The 19,620-nt window shown below is 33.6% G+C and overlaps 1 protein-coding gene across 2 annotated transcripts in view; it reads left to right on the forward strand.

The window, feature by feature from the left end:
* Positions 1-3,283: 3,283 nt before the first annotated feature.
* Positions 3,284-19,620, forward strand: part of LOC125878340 (9-cis-epoxycarotenoid dioxygenase NCED2, chloroplastic) — a 785,333-nt gene continuing 768,996 nt past the window's right edge. Inside the window, exon 1 of one of the 2 annotated variants that reach the window (XM_049559576.1) lies at positions 3,284-5,095. In XM_049559576.1, the coding sequence (XP_049415533.1) occupies positions 3,359-5,095 (1,737 nt within the window). In that variant the 5' untranslated portion in view covers positions 3,284-3,358. Of the gene's footprint in view, positions 5,427-19,620 lie in introns of those variants that run through there. The other variant, XM_049559577.1, reaches the window with a different exon arrangement.

The raw sequence follows: 19,620 nt of genomic DNA on the forward strand, positions 1-19,620 counted from the left end.
AACTATCTAAGGTGTTTCTAAAGAAAATAACACAAAATATGATATGAGTAATGACACTAAAATATCCAACAACAAAAATAAAAATAATGAAATCGCGTAAAACAAATATTGCAAATTAACAAATCATAATGAAAATGATCATCATTTAAAAGTACTAAATCATGCTAAACTAAGTTTAATAAGTATCAGTTACATGACTAAATATTAAAGGAAATTAAAATTAGATTAAATATTTGAATTGTCTAAACCAATGTAAAACCAAAGAACAAATATTCAATATTATTGTCATTCTTAGTGTTGAATTGATTTTCTTTTTGCATTAATATTAATTTGATTTTGATTTAAGCTTTATTATAATTACCAACATCTGTGGACTATAATTTTTACTAAACCATTCAAAATTCTAAGTTTCAAACTTGAAATAATACATTAAAAGATAAAAATTATAAGAAATATTTAAAAATTATATCAAAGCAAATATGTTTATGTATAAAATAAAATTTTAAAATTATATATATAATATCGGGTTGGTTTTTTTTAGTTAAAACCAAACCAACCCAAATATAGTCTTGTTTTTTTTTTTAAATACCAAGCCAAGTCAAACAAATCACTAGTCGGGTTTTTTTTCTTGGTTTGACTCGATTTGCGGTTTGATTCTGTTTTCGGTTTGGTTTTGTACACCCCTAGCCACAATTGTGGACCCTTACTTTAGTCTTTAGGTTTTGAGTAAACAGTAAAGACTAGTAAATCAGCCTAGTGTAAAGTGGGTAGAGTACTAGTAATTTGATATGATTATAGTGTCTAGTTATATATTAAATTATTAATATTTAATAATTAGGAAGTGTAAAATAGTAAATTATTACCGTCTTATTGGGTTATTGGATAATAGTAAAAATCGATACAAAACCAATAAGCCAATCTTTTTTTTATAAACCCATTAAAAATCCAATAATCCAATAACCCAATAACATTTTTTCGATTCGATTTATCGATCAGTTCGGTTTTTGCACACCCCTATATATAAGTTATGATGAAATCTATACATGATATTATGTGTGATAGAAAGTGAAATAACTAATACATAACTAATCCCTATATTATTAATACCCGCATAACTTTAACCAGCTGCCAAATGAAACCTCAATATTGGTGAGGTCCTCTTTCTATTTGGAGAAGTTATGGAAATTTACATAATTAACTCACTTGAGACTTTCATTCTTCTTTTTCTCAGGGGCCTTTGTAAGGATTTCACTTGCAGTGACCACTGTGGACCACATCTATAAAGCCCGGAAAGGGGAGAAGCTATTTTACAATAGTCACAATTAGGAATGTTAAATGGGCGAGTTTGATTGAAATTAGAGATATTAAAATGAGTTGAAATAGAAATTGGGTTGGGTCTTGACCCGCCTAAGTTGACTTTGGATCAAATGGGTTGGGTTCAAATGGGCTAAAAAACGGGTTGGGTCTTGACCCCTCCAATTTGACCCGATTAATCTTAATAATTTTAACATAGTGATATTTAACTTTTATAATCACAATTCTAATTTGAGCTTAAGATTTTTTTTTTAAAAAGGTAACAAATGGATATATAAATCCTAAAAGATTTTAAATAGATAATGATAATCTCTCTAAAATAATATTTTACTCCGATCTCGACTTGGGCCAATGGAAAAAATCATCAATTTCAATAATATAATAAGATAATATATTTTCAAAAGACCCATATATAAATATATGGTCTCATTAATATCATAAATTAATAATTCTTTAAAAGTACAAATATATCTAAGACAATTTAGTGAAAATATGATTCTATTGTGTTCTATTTTTTCTTAAAATTTAAATCTAGTTGAAGCTCATCTCTAACTTTTCTTATTGCATCCAGGAGATCCGGTGTTGTCTTTTCGAACTGCACCATAAAATTGTGAAGTGTTCTAGATGTGATTAGTGTTTCCTTACGTGTAACTTGTTCCAAAGGTATTGTAATCATCTTCAACTTCATCATCAACATTGTTTTTTCCGATGGTATATCCACAATTTCTTATAAACTCTAGACCTCTGAACATGTATCACTTTCATCCGGATAATCCAACAGGTTATTGACATCCATTTTATGTGGTAACGGAGGTCATTAATCATGATCTTAAGTTCATGAATGACATTTTCACGAGTAAGTTCATTGAAATTTTCTGATATTGCATCCCCCGAACGAATTTTATAGTGTCGAAAATAATTTGCTATTGTCTCTTGCTGAACATTTGTTGTCCAAACTGGGATTGCAAAATTGATAGCATCCAAAACATTAATCTTTGTTTGATCAGTTTGTCCCACTTCATAGCCTTCTAATATCCTACGATGAAATCTGTTCTATAATGCATCTTGAAAACTCTTATTATCCCAGCATCACAAGGTTGAAATTAGTAAGATATAACGATTTTGATGTATTCGTAATACTTTATGTATAATATTTTTTTAATGTGAAATCAATAAATATGATACATAAATTAGTAAGATACAGTGATTTTGATATAATCAAAATTAACCTTCATTAAATCTCAAACCATTCTTTAAATTAATAAATATTAATTTATCGATTAAAATAATATCTCTATAAAATATTAAAATTTCATGGTCCCACCTATATTAATTTGTAGAGATTTTACTGTATATGCAAGAAACCATATACTCAGCATATCAAACTACATCATATAAAATGGAATGAAGGGAGTATCAACTTTTTTCTTCTATTTATTTAAAAGAAAAGTATTGAGAACACTCCTAAACTCGACGCAAATTATTAGTTTCATCTTCGAACTATTAACAGCCTTAAAAACACTCATTTACTCGACTAACAAAACTTAAATACACCCCTGATTTTTCAATATAATTGAAATTCACCTCATAAATTCTCGCCAGGTTTAGGGGTACTTTCAACACTTCTCTCGTTTTTATTAAAAATTTTATCGGGAGTGTATCTAAGTTTAGTTAATAAAATAGATGGATATTTTTAAGGCTGCCAAATACTAATCATTCGGTGACAAAACTTATAATTTGTTCAAGTTCAAACTATTTTCAATATTTTTCTTTTTATTTAATTCAATTTTCGATTTATGAGTTTGACATTAATACCCCTACCCCTTATGTTGCTCCCAAATGACCTTCTCACAAATACCACCACGTGCTCTTCTCTTAGATGTCTAAGGTGGACCTTCGTTCCCCTCTTCACCATACACACTCCCTTTTTTTCCTCAAAACATTTTCTTCTATTTAAACCCTTTTCTTTCCCTCTCTTCTACCCAACCCCAACAATTCTCATTTCTCCCTTTCTTTTTTCCTCTCTTCAAAGAAGGAAAAAATAATGACTTCTACAATTGCAAATTATGGAGTTTCTCACTCTTTTTCACCATCTACTTCCTATTCACTTGATTTCACCCTTCCTTCAAAATCAATCTCCATGAAAAATCACACAATAAAAACTAAAATCCATTCTGCTTTACTCACTTTCCCAAAACAAAACAATACCCCCAAAAAACAACCACAATTTCAAACACCTGATTGGAATTTTTTCCAAAAGGCAGCAGCAAAAGCTTTAGATATAGTAGAAAGCGCGTTAGTCTCACGCGAACTACAAAACCCACTTCCTAAAACGGCAGACCCACGTGTACAAATCGCCGGTAACTTTGCTCCGGTACCGGAGCAATCAGTCCGGCATAATCTTCCCGTTATAGGGACGATCCCTGATTGCATTAACGGGGTTTATGTTCGGAATGGGGCGAACCCGCTTTTCGAACCGATTGCCGGTCATCATCTTTTTGACGGTGACGGCATGGTTCATGCCGTCACTGTCGAAAATGGTTCAGTGAGCTATTCTTGCCGTTTTACTGAAACGGAAAGATTAGTTCAAGAGCGTGAATTGGGTCGCCCTGTTTTTCCTAAAGCTATTGGTGAGCTTCATGGTCATTCTGGAATTGCGAGGCTATTGTTGTTCTATGCCCGTGGAGTTTTCGGGCTTGTGGATCATAGCCATGGGACTGGAGTAGCTAATGCTGGATTGGTTTACTTTAATAACAGACTTCTAGCAATGTCTGAAGATGATGTACCTTATAATGTTCAAGTATTGCCTTCTGGCGATCTTCAAACAGTTGGTAGGTACAATTTCGATGATCAATTGAAAAGCACAATGATAGCTCACCCGAAAATTGATCCAGTTTCGGGTGAGCTTTTTGCTTTGAGCTACGATGTAGTTCAGAAGCCTTACTTGAAATCCTTCAAGTTTTCTCCGGACGGGGAAAAATCGCCCGACGTTGAAATCCCACTGGATGTTCCAACGATGATGCATGATTTTGCGATTACTGAGAATTACGTTGTAATTCCTGATCAGCAAGTTGTGTTCAAGCTTCAGGAAATGATCAAAGGAGGCTCCCCTGTGATTTATGACAAAAATAAGAAATCAAGGTTCGGAATTCTACCCAAAAATGCTAAAGATTCTGATAATATTATTTGGGTAGAATCACCCGAAACGTTCTGTTTTCATCTATGGAATGCTTGGGAAGAGCCAGAAACAGATGAAGTCGTTGTTATTGGTTCATGCATGACACCACCAGACTCAATTTTCAATGAATGTAGTGAGAATTTAAAGAGTGTATTATCAGAAATAAGGCTCAATTTGAAGACCGGAGAGTCGACAAGACGACAACTACTTTCACCCTCAGATCAGGTAAATTTAGAAGCTGGAATGGTGAACAGAAACAAACTTGGTAGAAAAACACAATTCGCTTATCTTGCAATTGCAGAGCCATGGCCGAAAGTATCTGGATTTGCAAAAGTCGACTTATCAACAGGGGAAATTAAAAAACATATATATGGAGATAAACGATATGGAGGTGAACCATTATTTTTACCAAGAAATGTGAACTCAGAGAAAGAAGATGACGGATACATTCTTGCATTTTGCCATGATGAAAAGACATGGAAATCAGAACTACAAATTGTGAATGCCATGACTCTAGAATTAGAAGCCACTGTCAAGCTACCTTCAAGAGTTCCATATGGTTTTCATGGGACTTTCATTAGCTCAAAGGACTTGCAAAATCAAGTATAATACCTCGAAATTTATCAGTATATATACGTACATATTAGAAGGTTAGAAAGGGTGTGATATAATATATGTTATAGAGGAGATATGTATAATCTTTTAATTTTCCTCAACATACCATTTTCTTGGAAAAGAGAGTTGAGAAGGGAGATTTTCAGAGACCAAGCTTGAAGCTTGTAGCTATGTATGTAGGATTCGGAAAGCTCAGATGGTTTCTGTTTTCCTTCTTTAAATCTTTTTTTTTTGGGACAAATATACTCTTAGGTCTTTCACATATACCTATTTTGTCATTGTGTATGAGTGAATAATATTAATTCAAATTTACATCGCATTTTCATGATCAAATGAGTAAAGGTATGGTAGTTGATAAAATAGGATGTCAGTATCTCAAAAGTGTAGCGCTCTGGTTTTTACTTTCTCTGGATCATGACTAAAATATGGCAAGTCGAAGGGAAAATAGTGTTTATGATAAAGTATTTTCCGTAAGATTTTCAATAGAAATTTGGTATATAAAGGGTCATCAAGAACAAAGATGTTCCCAAAATGAAGATTCAAATCAACGTCATATTTTTCATTGGTTTCTCACTGGTCCAATTCTAGTAGAATGGTATACTAGCATTTTCTACTTTGTAAGCTCATAATCAATTACTTCGATCTTACAACTATTCGTTTATCACTTTGGGATATATAACCAAAGAGTGTGGTAAGGCGGTTGATATGTTTATGAAAGTATTTTTATCCTTCTTAGTGAATCTATTCATTAATTTGCATATCAAGATTAGTTAGGTGTGAATTCAAATTGGTTGATTCATTATATATAAGTTTTTTTTTTTTTTGTTATTTTTTTTATATCAAATGCTTAAAGAAATAAATCATGTAGGACATAAGTCTTTTTGATGAGACATGTCTTTTGATTCGAATGACGCTTCAATAATTGCATTTAGCATGTGCAAAATTGATAGATGGGATAAGTTCTTTTTTTTTTAGTTTTTCGCCCGTGTGTTCGGTACCCACATTGGAGTCCGACTGAATTTGAATTTCATCAGAAAATTTCATATTAGAGGTAAAATGCTCCCTAACAAAGCTGACTTCATACCCAGGGGACTTGAATCCGAGATCACTGATTAAGGAACCATAAGGGGTACTTACTACTCCATCACAACCCTTGTTGGTTGCCATCACAGTCCCTTATTTTTGTTGCTGCAGATTTCATTATTGTCCTATTTTTCAAATATTGTTCAAATGGCCTTTAATTGTTTAGTAGGAGGCAAATAAATTTGCATATTTCTTGAGAAGGTCACCTGCATGAATAATCTAAAGTAACTTGTTTGTACGATTGTTGTTCATCGTTTTTCACATGTTTTCCCTCTTAGATTGATTTAAGTTACGTGTAAGAGATTTCAAACACTTCTTCATGAGTAATAATAATTGAATTGTCACAGCCAAAAGGTCAAAAGAAATATTTTATTTGATTTAAGAGGGTGCTGATCTTAAGGGATTACACTCTTATATCTTATCTATAATAATTAAAAAATAATAATGGGGACGAAAATTATAAAGAAAAACAAAAAAATATTCATAATATCTTGATTAAGATTTTTAATTTCACGATATGTTCCCCTATTAATTCCTTTTTGTCCTATATATTGTATGGCCTTGTTCAATGCATCTTTAAAGGTTCTTTTGGCACAGACAATCTCCCATGTGATATGCACAACTACTTTCCTTATTTTGGGAGGGCAAAACAATCACATATATATAGAGAGAAAAACCTAACTTTCCTTTCTTTAATTACTTCATCATTTTTTGTTTTATTTCATGTTTTTGTTTCTCTTTTTACTTGTCATTTTCTTTGTAACTTCTTATTCCTAATAAATGGGCAAAGAGGATGTGTTATAACAAAAAATGAAAATGGAAAAACTTTCAACATTCTTATTTAAAGCATAATTTGCATTTCATCACATAAATTGTGAATAAAAAACACTTGATATTATCATGAACTTGAGTGTACTCTTCCACTAATTATTATGTTTAGTTTAAAATTAGGATTTCACAACTAGACGCATCGCATGGTGACACGTGGATATTGAAGGCAAATCAGATATGATGCAACAACAGTGATATCGGCCTTTACACGAGCTTGTCCGATAAAGTTGTCAACATCTTCTGAAGGTCCGGACCCGTGAGCTTATGTTCATCTGACCCCAAAGCTACAAGGTTGGGAACACCTCATTACTGACTTATTGAATGCATCTTTTCGAATTGAATAATGTTAAAAATCGTACTAATGAACTTCACTCGTTGGAGGATTTAGAGCAATGCACCAATTTGTATAAGTTTTTTTAGAGGACAACTCTGTTGCACGATCTAGAGTATGAAAGAAGTGGATTCTTAAATGTTTGTAGTCTCTTATTTATAGAAGTGGGTCCCTCACCAGTGGCGTAGTTACAGCCACCCCAGCATCACGATCCAAGGTAGCCCCTAGGCGTAACATGGCGTACAAGACCACGAGAGGCTACATACAAGCCACTTAGCTTTCATAATACAAGATAATAGAATAAGGAGATTTAAAAGACCATTTCAAGATATCAAAGTTCTATAAAGTTAAGCGAAAATCTAAACATCGTCCCAAGGCCATCTAGTACATAAGAATGAATTTGGGCCTAGCCCATACATCATGTCCAAAACTGATAGTAAAGAAATATTGAAAACAGTGAAAGTCCAGTCCTCGAAGCATGAGGACTCACCGAAGCTCGAACTCTCTCAAATCAACCTCTAGCCACGAAACTAAGAACCTTGACTGTCAGACCCTATATTTGGGGAAATGTAGGCAAGAGTATGCGTTAGTACAAAATATGTACCAAGTATGATAGTCATGCATAAAAACATTTAAAACATGCTAAAATAGGACATTTTCATGAGCATGCAATGATTAAGCTAAAACATGAATCTTGTGAGTTAGAAAACATAAGTCATAAAACAAGATCAATGCAAGTGAACATCATCTTAAAACATATGAGAGATACTTCTTGAAGTAATCTTAGTTCATCATAACTTGCTTTTGGAAAGTAGCCTTAACCGACATATAAGACCATGTGAGCTATCAACATGGAATCCGGTGTCTCCCACACCGAAAAGAGTTGTCCTAGTTGACAAGGTAAGGACCATGAACTTCTAGCTATTGTGGATCCACTAGCTAATGTCTATCTAGACAATCGGACTTGGGTAATCGCCACTTGTCCACTCGGTACTAAGCTTAACTTCCACGGAATAGTTCTTGATCCTTTTCATCTTAGCTCTTAAAGGAGCATGGGTAATCGCCTCTTTGTCCTTACATCATATGACATGGGTAATCACCTCTTGTCATTCAATAGAGGGCATGTGTAATCGCCTCTTGCCTCAACATTATCATAACTCCTTAATTATCGGTTCATTTTAGGTGTGAAGACCTTTCACAATCATGCTTTCATGTGTATATGATAAATCCTTTCAACAACACAACAACAACATCATCATTCATACTTCACTCTCAAAGCATCCTTAAGACATTTACATAAATTCCATAAGAACATGCTTAATTTCATAATCTCTTCTTTCATAATTCAAAACCCACATCATATGCTCATAACTTGGAAAACATGGGTTCATGGGGAATCATCATAAAACCATAGAATGAACTCAATTCATGCATAAGAGATCATAATTCAATGATTTAAATCAATAATAAAGAAAACCTATAACATAGAAGAAAAACCCTAACTCAATTAGAGATTTCTAGCTCTGAAAATAGGAGAATTTGGGAACTCAATGAATGAAAGGAATCCATAGATGAAAACTATCATACCTCAATGCCAATTGCTTATATTCAATGGAGGAATTGGAGACTTGGCTTGAAACCCTAGATTGAACTCTTCTTCTTCAAGTTTCTAGAGAGAGAAATATTTGGGAGGAAGAAACTTGATCTTATTTTGTAAATTTGAGAGAATGATTTTAATGGGTTGAATTTAGGGTTAAGATCACTTATATATGGGTTCTAGGAAAATAATTTGGAAAAGACCCAATTGACACCTAGCTTACAACTGACGCGAACCTCCAGATGGAGGCCCTTACGAGCCATCTTAGGGTCCAGAGCCATCTGGGCAGTCGTGACCCTAGACTAGTGGCATAGGGAGTTCTTCCTCCCCTTCACGGCCACCACCACGAGTTGTCTAAGGGCTCGTGAGAGGGGGAGCTTCACTTGGCCAGCCTCTGGAAGGCTACACGAGCACCACCACGAGCCGTGGTGCCCTTCACGGCCTGTGAAGGGCTCCATGAAGGGTTCCATGGCTCAGTTATGGGCTGGTGACCTCCCACTTGGCTCTTTTTTTCTAGACTTCTTGATTCCGAGGTGTTAAACCTAGGTGTCCAATTGGACACCCTTCGTCGGAATATTACGTTGTATATATATGTCAAATTCTACATTTAGAGGATATATATTTAAAGTTGGACACCCTTCACAAAAGCTATGTCTTTTGCGCAGTGGTAATGGGTATCCATTTGAATGAAGGAGTTCTAGGTTCAAACCCCAAATAACACAATATGTTTTTTGTTTTATTTTTATAGTCACACACCACTATTCTTGGACACCCTTAATAAAAATTTTGGCTTCACCACTATCCCTCACAATCATAAATAAGATCATATTGACACAACTTCATAGACTTCCTTGGACATTTGAACTCTGTGCTCTAATATCAAATTTGTCACTCCCCAAGTGTACATTTAAACGTGACCGACACTTGGGAACATTCCTGATCCCAAGAAACCCCTTGGTCTAACCTTCTACTAACTAAATACTGTAACACTATATGAATATTTTTTAAAAGATGAGGGTGCAGTAACTTTGAAACGAACTCAATAACTTTATAGTTAAAAATCTGAAATATCTATAATATTCATATGCATGTAAAACAATGGTCAAAGTTATAACTGAACTTACTCGTCTATGAATCCTCTAATTACTGAAAGTGAGGAGACATTTAAAATGCTAGATGAAAGGTGATTAATCCTAATGATGCGTCCTATGTCGATCCTGATGCAGCGTCAAATAACATCAGTACATGAAATGTACGATATTGAAAATAGTCTAATGAAACAAGTGTTGAAACTAAACATATATTGAGATAAATGAATAACATTGAAGATAGACTAAAATAAGTTACCAAATTATATAAACTAAGATGTTTCAATTAAAAAGGTGGGACATGTTCTAAAACTGATAAACTGAAACATGATAGTTGAATACTTTAGATTGAGAAGAGAGATACGTAAAACGAGATGCAAATATTTTAAAGAACTTTTATCATCTAAAAATATAAAATTATTTTTATGGATTTGAGCTGAAAACATGTCTAACATTTTAAATATGAGAAATCAACATATCTATGAATCCATAAATGATAAAACTGGCCAGTTCGAACTATTAATTCATTAGCTAAGACGTTCCCGGAAAGTCGAAAACTAAGTGATAAAGGATTTGTGAAATCTTCTACGATGTTAATAGGAAAAAGGATTGGGGTTGGTTGAATATATTTTCTGAAATAACTTGATCCCTTTTTTGTTAGACATGCATAGAAATACGTCATAGATGTGACACACACACACACGAGCTCATGGGTATAGAACCTATCTATCTAATGTGGATCCACTACTAAGCCTCTTGGACTAAAGGTGATGACCGACTAGCCGTGTGCTCAACTTCTATGGCAGGACACAGTAATGTGACTTGAATTTTCTGAATTTGTGTCCTCTCGATGCTAAATAAACCTCTCAAAATAATTTATATATACTAATATGATCATAAATAGATAAACTATATGTCTGTCTCAAACAAGTATGATACTTTACTCGAAATCTATAGACCTGCACTATTAATGAGTCTACGCTCACAACTGTCTGAAATATAATGATATTTTGAGTTTACATGATAAAAGCAAATTTTCTTTGAAAATCATATCTATGTTTGTAAGGATAATTTGTAAACGTTTGTAGGAAATGTTTTGAGTGAATAAGCTTTCTTTAAAATATACTCTGAGAAATATGTATAAATTTTTATAATGAAAATATATTTTACTCATAAAAAAATACATATGAAATATTATGACCTGGTTTTAAAAATAACTTTAACAGAGGAGGGTCCATGAGCTATCATAAATATGACATGAAACACCACCCGAATCATCAATGAATATGAAATACAATGACTTTCAGGCTTTAGGAAGTTGTATTTCCTCATTGGTTATCGCTTTTGATTGTTTTAAGACTATGTTCTTAGTATTTATATCATGACTTGGTTCTTAATTAGTCGTTAGATTAAGCTTGAGTTGTTAGTTGGTTCTCCCATCGGAGGGTAGTGTGGGTGCAACTCATGACGATTCAGAGTTTTGACAACGTAGAAAGAGTAAGTTGTTATTAGATTTTAGCTTCCAGAGTTTCAGATTATTTCTATCCCTAACTTTGATTCAATATCCTTGATATACTTATTTTTACAGCTTTCAGCCTTACATATCAGTATATGTCTTTCGTACTGACGCTTCTTTGCTTGGAGACACTACATTTGTATAACAGGTGCATGTAGAGACTCCTATTGTCAATTATAGTAGGAGTTCAGACTCAACTTAAAGTTGATATGCTCATTTCTTTCTAGAGCCATGTTCTAGTTCTTATAGAATTGAGTTTTGACGCACTGCATGGGTAAGCCAGGGCCCTATCCAGTGAACTTAGTTTGTTACTTTTTAGAAACTTTTGTGAACATGTTTTTACAATTTAATTCTATTTAGTTTTATGGCCTTGTTGACTTTCCATTGCTCAGATGGTTTTATTATGGCCTAGTTGACCTTATATTTTCTAGATTTTATTGTGTTAAGACCTTGTTAATACGAATGGTTGTAATAGACACCGTAATTGGCTGAAGTGTTATAGTTTGAGATGTTAATTAGTCGACTTCTCGATTAAGTTTGTATCAAGGCTAGTGCCGTCCTCTCCAGTTTTGAGGCGTGACAAATTTTCACTCAAGAACTGACGCTTGATTAGTCAAATCAGGTGCCTTCACAGGTCTAGAGAATTTATTATATGGGGGCACACATCAGGTCATTAGTGTCAGAAATCTTTTCACATGCTTTTTCCGCCAAAACATGAAGGATTCTTTCACTTTCAGGCATAATAAAGTGAATGCCCCAAAAGTGGTAGGACTGTTTTTATGGATCAAACAACCACACATATCAGAATGACACAGTAAAGGTGATACTAGTCTTAGCATATGAGCTTATCTAGTAAAGTATTCAATATCTCATTAAGGTCCGGATTTGCGATCTTAAGTTTTTTTTAATCTCTGAGCTATAAGGTCGGAAAAATTCCACTGATAGATCAATATGAGACAGAAGTGTAACCATTTCCAAAAAATCTTGGTTCCTTTTAAATAGTTACACAATTCCATACATAACAGAAACAACATGCATACATGGATCATCATGAGGGCGGAACACGCCAGCCATTTCCTAATGTTCAGATTTAAATGTACCCATTTCCTCACTTGTTGTAACTATCATAATTTTCGTACTTACTAGCTTGTAATAATCCCAAAATTTCTAAGTTAAGACTCGAACCATTCTTCAATTGTGTATAAGATTGTACCGAGTGATTCTTAATTTTTCTTAGGTGTTAAGGTAAAATATTTAGTGTGGGAATAATTTTGAATATGAATTAAGGTCACAAGAAATCCTACCACAAAGTTGAGTTGAAAGCTTTCTTACCGATTAAGTTTCAATATGAGATTTTACTTGGGTCCACTTCAAATGATCATATCTCTCGGCACATAATGATTTAGATGGACCATAACCTATCAAATTAAAGATCTTTGAGTCCTCTTTATAACTCCACAACGTTTGCCTCATTTAGAGTTTGGAGTAAAAAGTTATGCCCATTTTAGTAAGACCTTGTCAGACAAACAAAGGTTCACGGATGGCTATATGGCCAGTAAATGTTTCACGGACCCTAGAGCCTTAAACGGTCCATGAAGCCTTCCTTGAAGGGAACTCCATCAGTATTAAGTTGGGGACGGGGGTCTACTAGCAAAGCATCCATAATCGGGTTCTTGCCTTGCATTGGTTTTCTTTAGGTCTTTCCTTTATGCATTTGTTACTTAAACTATATCGTTTTAATCCATATTCTTAGCCTAAAACATGATGTTTTACACCTATTTAAGGTCTTAGAAAGGGTTAATCAGTTATTTTACATTCATTAACAGTTCAAGTCATTAGAGTAATGTTCCAAGAGAAGAAAAACTAAGGTTTCAAGCTTTCTTTGAGTTTTGCCCAAAACGTCATTCTTCTAGGTATGTAAGGCTATCATAGTGTTGTACTAGTTCGTCCTCACTCCCTACATCTACTTTCAACAAGTAAAAGAGTAATCTAAGGTTCTATCCTTAGATTTGAGTATTCTTGAGATGAGTTGATATTAAGTTCTGAGTTCTTGAGTTATTGATTATTGAATTCTATTTCCTGATTATTGAGTTTGCTATATCTTGCATTGAGATTCTTCAGTTGATTGTTCATGTCTAGTTTGCAGCATAAACCCTATTTTTCCGAGTATTCATTGAGTTCTTATTGAGAATCTTTTAAACAAAACATAATTATTTAAACTGAGTTTTGAGAAAGTAAAGAGAAGTTTGAGAAAGCTTAACCAAGATTTTAAGTAACAGCATAAAAGTATTTTCCAAATGTTTCATTTTTACATGAAGAAAGAGAATACTATTTTGAGAAAATTTAAAAGAGTTTTCAAAATGATTGAGTACATAGCAGTTACCTCTTAAAGAGGCCCTTTTTGAGAAATTATCTCAACCCAAAAAATGTATTTTTACATTGAGAAAAGAGAGACTTTGTTTTCTAAGTGAGCAATGAGTGTTAGAGATAGTTTGAGAAATTATCTCAAACCATAGAAAGATCATATTTTATACATTTGAGCAAGAATATATATTAGTGAGAGTAGTATTGAACACCAATATAGGGGAGGTTCAGACAACTCACAACCCCCATAAACCATGTCTTGCCAACATGGATACATGATCATACTTTTTAGATGAATCATTATTTATTAGAAGATCCACTTAGTTGAGAGGTTCTATATATCATCACGATATAGGACATTTCTGGCAACGTGGACAAGACATTGTATTATCATGTAGCTCATAGTAATGGTTGCCAGTTAGAGAATCACCCAATAGAGATAAATTATTTTTTCATATAACTCTTATTATGTTGAGTTCAGAGATGAGTAAGTATTTTCTAAAACTTTAAATGATTTAAGTCTTTTATTTCTTTACATCTAGCTTGAGTATATTTTATCTATTTCCATCCTCTCATTTAGTTATTTTACTTCGGCTATATTACCTACTCGTACATTCAATGTACTGATGTCATTCGACCTGCATCTTTTTATGATGCAGATACAAGTATTTAGGATCATCAACATGCACTTCGTTGAGATCACTCTACATTTTAGCTAGTTTTTTGTTAGCCTCCTTGCATTCTGGGGGACTTCACTTTTATTTTCTAGTTAGTTGTCTTGAGATGTCATGGGTCTTGTCCCGACATCCATCTTGAGTAATAGAGGCTTCATAGATAGAAATAGTGGAAAAGTCTATTAGTATTTACTTTTCCTTGAAATTTTTTTACAAACTATTATAATTATGTCGTTGAATATCTTACAGACAGTTTGAGTTGATTATTTACTCCGAGTTTAAATGTTCTAAATTTTGTTTTTAAACCTATTATCTCTTCAGTAAGTCTTCTGCTAAGTAGTTAGTTAGGCCAAGGGTTCACTTGGAGACCACCAATAGTTCTCGAGTGCTGACCACATCTAGGATGTAGGCTCGGAGTAAGACAAACTTGGTATCAGAGAACACAGTTCAAGTTTCCTAGGGTGTCTATAAAGTTGTTTCAACAGGATCTTATTTATGGTTGTGAGGGACCCACTTCTATAAATGAGAGACTACAAACATTTTAGAAAAGTTTCCTTTCTTTAATACTCTGAATCGTGCAATACAACTAATGTCATAAAGAACTTATTCAAACTTGTGCTTTTCTCAAATCTATTCACTAGCCCTCATACTCAAGTTTGAAAAGCAAAGGTTTTATCCTTATCGATGAATTACTCTAAGAAAAAATCTTTAGAAAGTCGTGAGACTGTAGAGGGGCTTGAGAGAAGCCCGAGAGTAAGCTTAAGTGTTTATATTCAAAAGAATGCACTCTTATTCATATGAATCGTGTGTTTGAGCTAAAAGTGAGATGTACTCCCAGACTCTCTTCTCTAAGCCTTAATTCAGGTTATACCTATTAAGGGGGAAGTATGTTGTAGAGCTTAGATAGTGTTTTCATCCGAAAGGATATTATTAGTTACGATGTTATAAGCAGTAGTAGTAGAAGTGCCTTGAGTTAGATGTATGCATTTAGAGGTCTATTAACCTAATAAATAAGGATAGTTATTGAGTAAAGTGTGTAGTTGCAGTCATGTGCCATGTAAGTCATTAATGAAGATTTTTCCTTTATGTGTAGGCTAAGGAATAATAATTTTTGTCTGAATTTCATGATAAAAGGTAGATGAATAGTTACTTTTTAGGATGGGTTAGAGTATACTTTAACCAGAAGGGAGTTTATATTGATGTAACATTGTGTTAGTGAAGACAAGTATAAGTATTGAATAAAAGAACAGACTATTCATAAGGTGATAGACCTAGGCTAAGCTTATGATTTTTGAAGGGAGAGCTCTATGGTATTCAGAGGGTTACAAAACTTATTAGGCAATAATGTATAGTGAAAGGGTAAAAAGTACTTTGGTTGTAAAAAAAGTGATAGTAATATATAAATAGGTAGACTGAGAGTTAAAGATAGACTACTTGTCATAAGATCTTAGTGGGTGAGTGTTTCTTTATTTTATCTAGTAGTAAGAAGTTAGTATAGTAAGCCAGAAATTATATTGATATCCGTGTTCAGTAAAATACACTAAGCTTGAATTTGAGATGAGTGTCGTGATAAAAAGGATGACAACATGAGGGTTATGATGCTAGTTTGAGATCTGATCTAGTAGGTTTGACATAAATTAGGTGAAATATTAAGGTGTTACTTTTTGATAAGTATGAGTGGTACAAGTGTGGTATTATGACTCGTATATGAGACCAAGGTAGCGTGGTTAATTCATAGATTAGCAAGAGTATTAAGAGGTGTACCTGAGATCGCATGTAGTAAGACGAGGTTCCAATTAAGTTAATGATTTTTATCTGTCCCTATATAGTATATTTAAGCTTTTAATGTGGAATAGGCTGATGTAAGCATTTTTTCCCCTTAAGAGTTAGATGAAGCTGCCTTATAAGCCAACGAGAAGAGGTTAAGAGAAGCATCTTAGAAAGATGTCTTAGAAGGAACCTTAGTACCTTCACATGAAGAGTTCACCAACCATGAGATAATCCTTTCCTGATTATTAGAGTAAAGCGAATGTAGACCAGTTGACCTAAAAGGGAGATGATAAGATGAAGAACAAAGTCAAGTGTAGAGAATCATGTAGCGATGTTTTCAAAAAGAGTTTTAAAAATATATCATTTCATTCATGCATAATCTTGTGTATTCCTCAAAGTTTAGTCATTCCAATATCTTATTGATATTTCTATTATAAGAATTATGTCCATAACCTGTGTTCATAAACTGCAGAGAGATTCATATCTATGCAAGTTATGAGAATGAGGGGAAAAGACTTTATCCCATTGATCTCAATATTACTCCATAAAGTTATGGATATTATCCTCATGGTATGAACCTATTCATATAAGCACTCATGTCTCATAGTATGCTCAGTATTACAAATTCATGATTTGATCTCAATGGCTAGAAACATAATTTTATGTCATGCATATTCTTATTTCAAGATTCTTGAATGAATTGTGCTTATGATCTTTCTCCTCAAAGCTCTTTCAATGATCCTTTTAGTTAGAGAATGATGTTAATGATAGTAGTTGAGTCATGATAGAAGGAGAATGTTGATGTTTCTTATGTTGGTAGCAGTAGTGTGATTATTCCATCTAAGGTTATAAAAGTGGAAGAAGGATGAATGAAGTTTTATTATGAGTAATAATTAGGTGAAAGTAGTTAGTTAGTTTCTGATAGTGATGCATAAAATTTCAATTGATAGAGATGACGAGAAGAGGAGGAATTCTTAGAATGATTGGTTAGTAGGAGTCCATGGATTTACTATAGTACTAGGGTTGAATGCGGTGTCGTTACATGTTGATGAATACATGATGCATTAGATGCTTCTTGAATAGGACTCAAAGTTTTGTTGAATGTAGTGATAAGAAATAGCATTCTTGGGATGTGATTTCCTATAGAGGCATAAAACCTGAATCTTGTGGTTTAGATTAGTATAAACATCTCATGTTTAGCATCTTGTGATTTATAGGTTAGACTTGAACACAATAAGAGTAGACAATTTAACTTAGACCTTGGTAAGAGTAGTCATAAACTCTTGTAGGAGTTAGTTGTAGCTAATGAGGTGCGGTATTCATAAAGGAGGGCATGGTTTACAGGTGTTGCTAGGCTTGAAAGCTAGCAATTGTACTGCTTAAGCCATAATAGTCCCATTTTTACTTCATGCCCAAATATTTATGTTTCATGTAAGATAACTTCAGATAGAGCGTGACTATGTCCAAAGAATATTGTTCTTGACTTACGTACTATAGACAATTTCGAACTCTTAGTATAAATCAATTCTGCCTATGTTAGTAGGCAAGCTCAGAAGTCAGAAAGATAGTAATAGTAACTACTTTCCTTTCTATTCTCAGTCCAACCATCATTTGAGGATGAATGATCTCAAGGGAGAGATATTGTAACATCCCGAATTTTTTTAAGTTAAGACTCTAACCATTCTTCATTTGTGTATAAGATCGTACTGAGTAATTCTCAATTGTTCTTAGGTTTTAAGGTCAATTATTTGGTGTGAGAATGATTTTTTATATGAATTAAGGGGTCGTTTGGTTGTGAACAAGTTATCCCAGGATTAGTTATCCTGAGGTTAGCTATCCTGGGATAACTTATCTCATTAGTATGATATAAATGGTGGGATAAGTTATCCCAAATATGGCAACCAAACAAGATAATTTTTTTTTATCCCATCACTATTATTTTTAATCCATCACACCAAACAACCCCTAAGGTCACAAGAAAACCATAGCACAAAGTTGAGTTGAAAGCTTTCTTACTGATTGAGTCTCAGTAAGATTTTTTACTTGGGTAAAAATCAAACAATAATGATCTCATAAAATAATGAATTAGGTAGTCCATGACTTATTAAATTAATGTTTTTTGAGTCCTCTTTTCAACGCCACCCAATTTGCCACATTTCGAGTTCAGAGTAAAATGTTTTGCCTATCTTAGTAAAACATTGTCAGATAGATGAAGGTTTAATGATGGCTATACGACCGGTGAAGTGTTTCATGGACCACGAAGCCTTAAACGGTCCGTGAAGACTTCCTTGAGGTCACTCTATCAGTTATTAATTTGGGGTCATTTTGGTCTTTCCCCTATGCATTTGATACTTAAACTACGTCATTTTAATCCCTATTCTAAGCCTAAACCATGACATTTTATACCTAGTTAAGGGCTTATAAAGTGTTAGTCAGTTCTTTTACGTTCATTAACACTTCAAAGTCATTAGAGCAAGGTTCCAAGAGGATAAAATCTAGGGTTTCAAGCTTTCTTCGAGTTTCATCAATTTCGCCAAGAACTTCATTTCCAGGTATGCAAGGCTATCATTTTCACGACCCGGGATCACCCCCTAGTTGTAACCGGCGTACTTGACCTCGAAGAGGTCTAATACAAGCCTCTTAACATTCATTCATCGCATAGACACTAAAACCATAAGGAATTAAAACTTTCTTTACCAAGAAAACATTTAAAAAAAAATAATAGCAAGCGGAAGACTTTCTAGACTTTATACATGATGTCTCAAAACCATCTAATACTTTAGAGTACAAATTTCGGGACTAATCCCGTACACAACTTAAACAATACTAAAAGACATAAAAGAACGTATTGGGTATTGTCCTCGAATCTATGAGGACTCACCAAGTCTTCATCTTCAACACTTAGAAACCTATCAAAGCCATGACATGTCATCTTCTCCAAATCCCTACACTTTAGTTCAAAAAAGGGAAAGAAAGGGGTTAGCACAATTAAGTACTAAGTATGGAGACCATGCAAAAACATGTCAAAAAGGACATTTTCAAAGAATAAATGCTTTCATATCAATTTGATAAAACCTTTCCTTTACAAGTATAAGAGACATAATACAAGTCAACATTAACATATAAGACCATAGCCCACCATACATATAATCAACATATGTCCATATACAACTCATGCTTAACTTTAAAAGAACACATGTCATTTCATTACCATAGGACCTCTACCTAATATAATCTTAAGACACACTTGAGTAAGACA

Source organism: Solanum stenotomum, chromosome 10, assembly GCF_019186545.1.
Source record: "Solanum stenotomum isolate F172 chromosome 10, ASM1918654v1, whole genome shotgun sequence".
NCBI lineage: Eukaryota > Viridiplantae > Streptophyta > Magnoliopsida > Solanales > Solanaceae > Solanum > Solanum stenotomum.